Consider the following 9,375-nt stretch of genomic DNA (forward strand, 5'->3'; position numbering starts at 1 on the left):
GGGGGGACCTGCCATATTACCTAACGTACGTGACTTTGTCTTTAACTTAAATGTTATTTCCAAAATTAAAAAAAAAAAAAAAAAAGCAATTAACTGCTGCAAGATTTAAAAAAAAATTCACCCTTCTGGATTCCTGACCAGTCATTATTGCCTAATAATTATTTCCTACGCCATCTGGTATTTACCTTCTCAAAAGTACTCCTCGGATAGACTCCATTTCCTTCCCATGCCTGCACAGTAGTTTCAGAAAACAGTCATTTATTTTATTAACGACCTACCTTGGTATCTGGCCCTGTCGAGGTAGTCTGTGGATCTAAACGAGGTTAATTAAAATCCTTCTTTATTAAATTCCCTTACCTTAACGCACAAATCTGAAGAACAAATCCCCTTTCCTATCGTTTGCAGGAATAGCAGTGTATTAACTGGTGACACACGTCATGAATAGTACAATAAATCCGAGTTTATCATTTGTAAAAATAATAACACCCCTGCACTTATCAAACATGACAGCTGAAATGGCCTGACAGGAATGCTGATAGTGACCAGGGTTGGAGGATTATTATGCCACAATAGAATAATATTCTGTTGTAATATGAAACAAACTACCCGGTTTGCCAAATGAACGGGTCCTTTGTGGTCTTACTCGTCTCTCACCTCTTTCCCATCTTGGCCTCTGAAAACACAGAGTTATGACACGGTCTCCACCACGTCTCCCAACAGCCTTATTACACGCCTGGCTTTGCAATAAATCCAGGGAATGGCCGAGAGCAAAAAAGTACCACTTTGGTGCTTAGAGGAATACATTTCTCTAATCGTGGGGATAGCCTCCTTCGAGGCCATGTAGTGGGAGGTTGGGCAAGCACTTTTCTCCATTTTCAACATCCTAGCCTTTTCTTAAGACACAGGAAATTCAAAACGAAGACTACAGAGAATTCACGTATTAAGTGGTCTCCTACGACCTGTAACTCGACCTACCGATAAGACAGAAATCCTAACCCTGGTAACTGCACCACCTCTGCCTATATCTACATGTTAAACGTTTTTAAAAAGCTTAATTCGGCCTCATATTCCTAAGCTGAAGTCTTGTCTACGTTATTTACACATTTCTTGGGAGCAGCAGGTATTTGTACACACAGAGAGGCCGAAACGTGCTTGATGGAAAAACAGACAACAAATGTGCCCCCAACTGAACTTCAGATAAGAGAGCAACTTCCAGAACTGTCCTGTATGTCCTAGAGTTAACTGGAGGAAGAGCTCGCCTTGAGTTCTTTAGGGTAAAGCTGGATCAAGAGATGTTGAACTGACTTACAGAAATGGCTTTGCTCCCCGCAGGTGCAATGCAAGACAGCCAGCCAGAGCGTTCTATTATACGCCACATAAAATAATAACTCAGGCGTCATCATGTGCGAAAATGTTTCGTGGATCTCTGATGTTAACCCAACATTGTTAGCTGCAAATAGTTAACTAGCAATAGACAGAATTTTCACAGGAAGTTCATCTGTCCTTTCAAAGGAGACATTTCCATCAAGAACATTCTTCCTCATATCCCAGAAATCTGCAACGGTTACACATATGTAGCATATTTTAGTTCACATCAGATGAAAACCGGAATAGTCCAAACACGAACACAGTGAAAGTCCTACCGAGGTGTACAGGTATCCCTCGCTGTTCATTGCCAAATACAGCTTAGTTTGAACTCCTTGAATAGCCACCACTCGAAGACCCACAGGGATGAGGTTAAACAGAGCTGAAATAAACAAAGAATGTGAAAACAAGGTCATCATTCGGAATTCCACAGCTTTTCAAGGTTTCCAGCAGGTCTGGCCCTCTAACAGTAACGGGTGCTTGGTAAAAATAGACAGACATATACATTTACCCACAGATAGGGCCTTTAGTATTCTACCCTTGATTTCTGGTGGCAGTCACACAACTGGGACCATAGCTACATATTCTCAAACACCCTGGGGAAACTGGAAGACAATTCTATGGTTTGTATAGTGTTGGAAGTAGGGAATCCTGATGCTTTTGAAGCGATACGCTTCCAGGAATCGGTCTATACACTAAAGAGCTCTATCCTCAACGAACTATTTTAAACCACTCTCCTAGACGACTGCTGAAATTCACAGACATGGTTATGATCTACCAGTTGGGGAGAGATTCCTAGAATCTTAGAAAAGATACCAGTGCAACTCCCTCATCTAAATTATCTGTATTATTTCCAATGGAACAACCCCAAAATGAATCCAGGCCTTGGAAGAAAAAAAAAAAAGGCATTTTGTAGTCTTAGGGTCCCAGAGTAGTATTTCTTAAAGAACCAACATGTTCCAAGACAGGGTTGAGGAGGGTGGTGGGTATGCCCAGCTTTTCGTCTCTAGGAGCAAAGGTGAAAGGAATACAAACAATGAAGTCGAGAGGTTTGTTTGTTTATTTAGCAAAATAGTTGTAAGGCGGCAGCCCGCTGGTACCAAAGAGGCCTCCGTTTCTCCATTTGAAGGTTTGAGTGCGTGAAACTTACACCCATGCTCTCCCCACAATTACACACCACTCACTGGAGAAAACCGGTGGGCGTCCTCCCCCTACCAGCTGTCTACTCCCTCCTACGCCGTGAATAAAAATAAAACAGTACATTTTTAAAACGTAGTGCCTGCCACACACATCTTTTGAAGCCAGCCTGTGCACCTTTCTCTCAAGAGTCCTAGACCAACGTTGATGATTTTTGCCTTGGTGTGTAAGTTCATGGAGGATGATGGATCAGTCTGCTATCATCTCTCTGAACAAGAGTGTAAAAGAGTCCCCACATGGGTAAGAGCAGACTTTCTGAGACCTCTTACCTTGATGTATGTTAAGTGTGTGTGTGTGTGTGTGTGTGTGTGAGTGAATAACATATATATGTGTTATATATATATATGTTATATATATGTCTATAGGTGGGGTAATATAGATGAGAAACATTAATGAAGAACTAAATATTCCTTGGGGAGCCTACAATGTATATTTCCCTTAAAATCAGGGTGTTAGCAAAGAGGAGCAGGACATCGTACGGTTCAAAATCCAAGTGCTCCTACCACATGCTACCGATGGCATCCCATTCAATGCTCATCATATTAAAAGCTGTGCCCTTCTGTTATGTGAGGTAAAGGAAAGTAATTGCACAGATTGCAAGCCAGGATCTCAAGCTATCTTTGACAGTGCAATGCATAGGAAAGAAGTCTGATACCTTTGAGTATGTCATGTATATATCTCCTTCTGTTGATGATGCCTCGCTCACAGCAGGTGCTCAACACACATTTGTGGACTGACAGCAATGTGTATGGTGAAAACGTGACAAGGCTGTATTTCTGGAATGTGAGAGATCATCACATTCCCATTTTGTGGAGGTTCATAGTTGAAAGATTCTGAGTTCTAAAAAACCAAACACAAACTTCCATATGGGTTTGGTATAAAAGCCATACCACTACGTACTATCAGACAAATGGAATACCAGCCTGGGTCTGAATCGTAGCTTAGTCATGCTAATAAGGGACAGGGAATGACAGATGAAATTCAGGATTCTTTCTGGAACTTCATTGTTTACAACATTTGGAACCTCTTTAGTTCTCTTAATGCAGCTTATAACAAGCAAAAAAAAAAAAAAAAAAGCGAAAACGATTTGCTTTTCACCATGTGCCTCAACTACTCGCTGGTGTGGGTTTTAATGAGCAAGAAAATGCTTCAATTCCAAACATCACAGAGCAGTAAGTGGAAGAGTAGCAAAGACCATCAGCAATCCATGCCCAGGATTATCTATTCTTGAATAATGGTATTAACAATATAGTAGAACATGAATTTTTCACTATGTACCATAAATTTCTATGAAACCCGATTCAAAATAAAAACTCAGCACTCTAAAACACAAATATTGAAGAAAGCAGCAGCAGACAGCGGCTCGTCTAACTAGTCTGGTCTTTAGACATTCATGGTAGATAACAAACTGGGTTGGCTGAAAGTCTAAAGGGTTGTCAGCCTTTCCAAATAAAAATGCAAAGAGGGGCGCCTGGGTGGCTCAGTCAGTGGAGCGTCCGACTTCGACGCAGGTCATGATCTCACGGTTCACGGGTTCAAGCCCCACCTCGGGCTCTGTGCTGACAGCTCAGAGCTTAGCCTGCTTCCGATTCTGTGTCTCCCTCTCTCTCTCTCTCTCTCAAAAATAAACATTAAAAAAATTTTTTTTAAATGCAAAGAAATTATATCAAGGGTAAGCTTGGGCAGAATCACTATTTTCCTATGTGCCTGTGTTTCTTTAAATCTGGAGTACTTTCTCATGGACAGAAGAGATTACTTCAATTAGAATGAAAATATTCTAAATAGAAGAAGAAATCGACTGATTTCATTTGTGTATCTAAAACACATTCATTAAGTACCTAAAATCTCGTTTCCATTTCCAACAAGGTTTTGAATAAGCTTTTTTTTCTTTTAAAGTTTATTTACTTTGAGAGAGAGGAAGAGAGAGTGCTTTCAGGGAAGGGGCAGAGACAGAGGGGGAGAGAGAGAATCCCAAGCAGGTTCCTTGCTGTCAGCACAGAGCTGGACGTGGGGCTCCATCCTATGAACCCGCAAGATCATGACCTGAGCTGAAATCAAGAGTCGGATGCTTAACTGACCGGGCCACCCAGGCGCCCTTGAATAAACTTTTAACAAATAATGAGGCTTTTGTTTCTTGTTTGTTCTCTGCTGTGTCTACATAAAAACAAACTCCTTCTACCTTGAAGGGACCATTTTCTCAGAGATGTGCACAAGTTGGCACTTAATGTTTACTGAATAGGACACTGAGGTCATCCTTCTTCATTAGTTGGGCTAAGGTCAACTTCTCAAAGGGAGCAATTAATCAAAGTACATCTTAATGTAGATTGGGAAGACCCGACACCTTGAACTGGGAACACTCCCGGACATTTAAAGGGAAAGTTGCCTATTCTTTTAAAATAGCCCTCAATGGGGCGCCTGGGTGGCGCAGTCGGTTAAGCGTCCGACTTCAGCCAGGTCACGATCTCACGGTCCGTGAGTTCGAGCCCCGCGTCGGGCTCTGGGCTGATGGCTCAGAGCCTGGAGCCCGTTTCAGATTCTGTGTCTCCCTCTCTCTCTGCCCCTCCCCCGTTCATGCTCTGTCTCTCTCTGTCCCAAAAATAAATAAACGTTGAAAAAATAAAATAAAATAGCCCTCATTGCACCCAAGGCAGATGATAAAACTCCTGCCATGAAATGTCTATCATCTTTTCCTTTTCAGGGGGAAATACATAATTTACAATGGCTGATATGCTCATGATGAGATTTTATTGAACTGACATTTACCACTGCAATAAATCTAAGGTCAGCTTAAATGTATTATACCAAACACATGTTTTTAGGCATCGATATATCTGGGTAAACGTGAACTAATTCGTTTTATCATGCTTTTGTTTACCACATCAGGACTAAAAGGTCGTAAAATCGATTTGAACTAAATGTGAAAAAATGATGCGAGGTGCTAAAAAATAAGAAAAATACAAACGCAATTCCAGGAATACACATTAAGGAAATACTATATAAACAAAGGAGTTACAGGTGAATAAGAAACCAACTGTAGTCTTGTTCTACTCATTTAAAATAACTAATGAATGCCAAGAAGACTGCTTGGCTTTAGGGGGAAAAAAAAAGAACAAATGTATATGGCTGGACTTGCACTCTAACGATGATCATTTTAATAATCATTTCAATCATGAAACATTCCTGTTTCATGATGACTCGTGCCCTCCAATATCCTCAGTTGGGAAGATGACCTAGTCCCCCCGGCTTCTGGTCACACTTGGCATCCGGGGTAGGGTCAAGCCCCACAGACTCGGAATCTCTTCTGAGATGCTTTCCACTTGTAGGCTTCATGCTGTGGTAATACTTACCACTATCGTTTGACTTACCTCTCATTACTACATTCTGCCTAAACACAGATTCTGGTTCTCAGGCCCACACTCTTTCAAGGTCTTACAATATCATTAGCACACAGAAATGCCATTCGTATCAGAGGCATAAGACAACTGAAGGCAGGAGCTGTGAACACGTAGGAATTGACGAGTAAAACCTACTCCATGATCTAAAGCCTGTGTGTAGGTAGATGATGTATGTGTACGAAGGTATATGAATATACGTGTGCACGTATATGTGTCTATACGTTTCTTAACATGGCCACATACCGTATGATCTCGACACGTTTGACATACTGCTGTTTACAAAACACAACAAACGAACTAATTTTTCCTTTTCAAGCGACACGTGTGAACGCTAGCTCCCAAATCACTTTTTCTCCGATTGTAACCTGGAGAAAAGGTCAGAAGTAGAAGTGGGAAAACTTGACGGGGTGGGGCTCATTAGCAGCTAATCAGAACTTCCTTTCGATAATGCCCAAAGGATCTATTCTGCCGAGGCGCTTTGAAAACCAGACCAATGCACACCCTTCCAATTCCTTCCCTAAGAGCTGATTCTACATAAAACTTACGGGAATGTTTTACTACTGATCCCTGCGTACGAACGTCTGTATTCTGTATATGATTACGGTAAAACCTTCTAGTTACACTTGACTCATTTTTTCAAGCAGAAGAGTAGGCACAAAAGATCGTCTAGGATACTCACTGTAGAACAGCGGTAACACAGCATTTTGCAAGAACAGTGAGAACCATTTAGTGTGGATGTTTTTCATCCTAGGTATCACCAGGGCTTTCTTCAAGGGTAATTAAAGGTGACTTCCTCTTGAGGTCATAGCTTGGCCATCAGCCCGGGGAGCATTCTTAAAAGGTGAGAAACTGTCTTGACACTTTACATGGGGACCCCTGTCTATGGCCTTGCTGTCTACAGCCAAACATCTCTAAAAATGCCGCTGAGGACTTGTTACCACTCTGATCGGCTTTCCTTGGCTGCTTTCTGAGCCGACGATGGGGATGTTTCTGGGAAGTTACCAAAGCCTGAGGGAAATGCAACAGAAATGAGGGAAAACAAGAGAACGAATTGTGAGAAGTAGGTGCTTCAGCCTCACGGAATATTTCATTGGGTCTGCAAAAGTCTGCAGCATGCAAGTGAAGTGAAGAGAGGGCTTCCCTATTTGTGAGTCTGTTTCTCTTATTTCAGATAAATAAAGCACACGTCATCAAAAGGTTATGTCACGGCTTAGACTCACCTTACTTCAATCATCAGAAATAACAAAACTGACTTTAGTTTCGACGTGCTCCCTTTTGGTTAAGGTTCGCCATTATGGTCCCAGCGTGGCCTTCAGAGCACGGTAAAAAAAAAAAAAAACTCTACAAGAAATCCCTCTCCCCACCTGTGGAGGTATCTCAACTGTTAAAATCCCAATTAGACACGAAACCACTCCTCTCTCTTGGGATGAGACCAGTTCTTAAGAGTAGAGGTAACGTGCTATTTCGGGATCGGGTGTGTGGGTGAGTAAATTTTCTGTGGGGGGAAAAAAGTAATAAAAATCCAAAGGCCAGCCATAAATCTATCCAGATTACCATGGAGATGACATGTGGATTGTTCTCCAGACGGTGTCCACATCATTTGCTGCAGTTCGCCACTTTAGCCAGTTTTCACGTTCAACTGGCTTCATTCAGGTTGACCCGTATAAACACGAGTACGGGGCTGGCGGCCTTTCTGCCCTCGGGTCGGAATTTAGCAAGGGTCGTTCGTAAACAAATAAATAAGGGAAGGAAACGCGCCATGTCAGCAACGGGCTGGGGATCTACTATTTATTTCGCAGTCACTTACTGTAAGTGCTGTCCTCGTCTTTCGTGCCGTCGATGGTTCCATCTGCCTGCAGCTGCAAGTGGTAACCTTGTCGGCTGTAGAGTTTGGTGACTATACCCTTAAGCTGAGGCTCTGCAAAGAGAATGGGAATTTGCATCAATCGTTAAGTCGTGCACAGGCGGCGGGAGAGACTTGGGATCCGGGATTCTGATTTCATTCGCCGGACGTTGCTGTCAAGGGTCACGCTACAACTTTAACGAGTCCTCGGAAAGAAAACGCGCAGAGCAAACCCCCAAGTTTCCGAGGGAACGTCCAAACCGGAGAAACGGCTGCTTTCTACCTCGTGACTCGGCCAAGCCCTACAGCTTCTGACGGCGGCTGGTTTCTGACAGCAGCGTGCGCCCCGGCTTCCAGAGCGGTACTCTAGCTCGTGGAGCGTTCGGGATGGGTTGGCGAACGGCAGGCTCTGCCTTTTCACAACGTGCCCCTTTTCACGTGGAAGGAACAGGAGAAATACGAAGGTAAGTTAGAGTGGTTTGCCCACCAGGGACCAGGAACCACGCTAACAAAAAGACTTCCCTCAGAATCATCGCTATTCGAAGACGGAGGGAATGGAGTCCCCTCCGTTCTGAGAATGTTGAAAAGGCACAAATAACCTGGAAAACCCAGCTGTGATACAAGAAAAGGGGGGGGGGAGGGAAAAAAACCCCAACCGTTATTACCATACCCTATCATGTTAGTTATGCTTAGGGAAAGTGGGTGCAAAAAGGGCAGGGTTTTTGTTGGTGGGGAGGAAAGAAAATGAGTTCATACTTATCTTCACATTTAATACCAGAAATATGATCATCTAACCACACGGGTTTCTCAATGGAACTGATTTTCGGTTACGAATCACCGCAGATTAAGGAAGCACCTAATTCACCAAGAACAACCCTGCTATCCCAAATTTGCTTTGACTGAACACAGTCCCCTGCACTGAAACATTGTGTGTGTGATGATTCAGGCCACATAATCATGCTCTGCAACCGCTTCCGCCTTTCGAAAACAAGCCCAATGCACAGCCAATGCCTTAAAAACTTCGAGCAAACAGAAAATGGATGTCTGCGTTTCCATCCCATAGCGTGCGGAACACATAAACAGAGAAAGAACAAACTGATGACTAAGTCTGAAATTCTGTATTATTTGTCTCGTTAAAAGTAAGAAAGGAGCGTAAAGGATTCATTTGGTGAAGATCGGCCAAATACGCTGCATGCTCGCCTGAAGGGCTACCTTGACGCAACCTGACACTTAGAGCTGTGTGAATTCCCCCCCCTCAGCCCCGGGCACCTGAATATCGCGCTCCTCTTCTCTCACGGAATAGGTTCCAAAGGACCTACGATCTGGCTGGGAGTTTAAATGCGCTCGTCAACCCTGCATTTTGGTCGCGAGTAACCAGTCTCACTAGTCTAGCCAGATCACCAAGCTCTCTGCCACAAGGTTCTAGGAATCCACTCCCCCCTTCCCCAGCAAATATTTCAAAGGTGCACCACAAGTCAAGTCTGGGCCGAGGAGCTCGAAAGCGAGCAAAGAAACGGAACGCCTGGATCGCTCGCCGAAGCCCACGGTCCTGGGGGGGGGGGGGGGGGGGGCAGC

General features: G+C 43.4%; 1 protein-coding gene across 2 annotated transcripts in view; it reads right to left on the reverse strand.

The window, feature by feature from the left end:
• Nucleotides 1-9,375, reverse strand: part of FGF13 (fibroblast growth factor 13) — a 189,728-nt gene that overhangs the window by 60,305 nt on the left and 120,048 nt on the right. For both annotated transcript variants that reach the window (XM_040468593.1, XM_040468592.1), the window contains exons 2-3: nt 7,765-7,875; nt 1,644-1,747 (exon numbers count right to left, since the gene is read on the reverse strand). In XM_040468593.1, coding sequence (XP_040324527.1) covers nt 1,644-1,747; nt 7,765-7,875 — 215 coding nt within the window. The remainder of the gene's footprint in view (nt 1-1,643; nt 1,748-7,764; nt 7,876-9,375) is intronic.

Source organism: Herpailurus yagouaroundi, unplaced genomic scaffold, assembly GCF_014898765.1.
Source record: "Herpailurus yagouaroundi ecotype Mexico unplaced genomic scaffold, PumYag 67702, whole genome shotgun sequence".
NCBI lineage: Eukaryota > Metazoa > Chordata > Mammalia > Carnivora > Felidae > Herpailurus > Herpailurus yagouaroundi.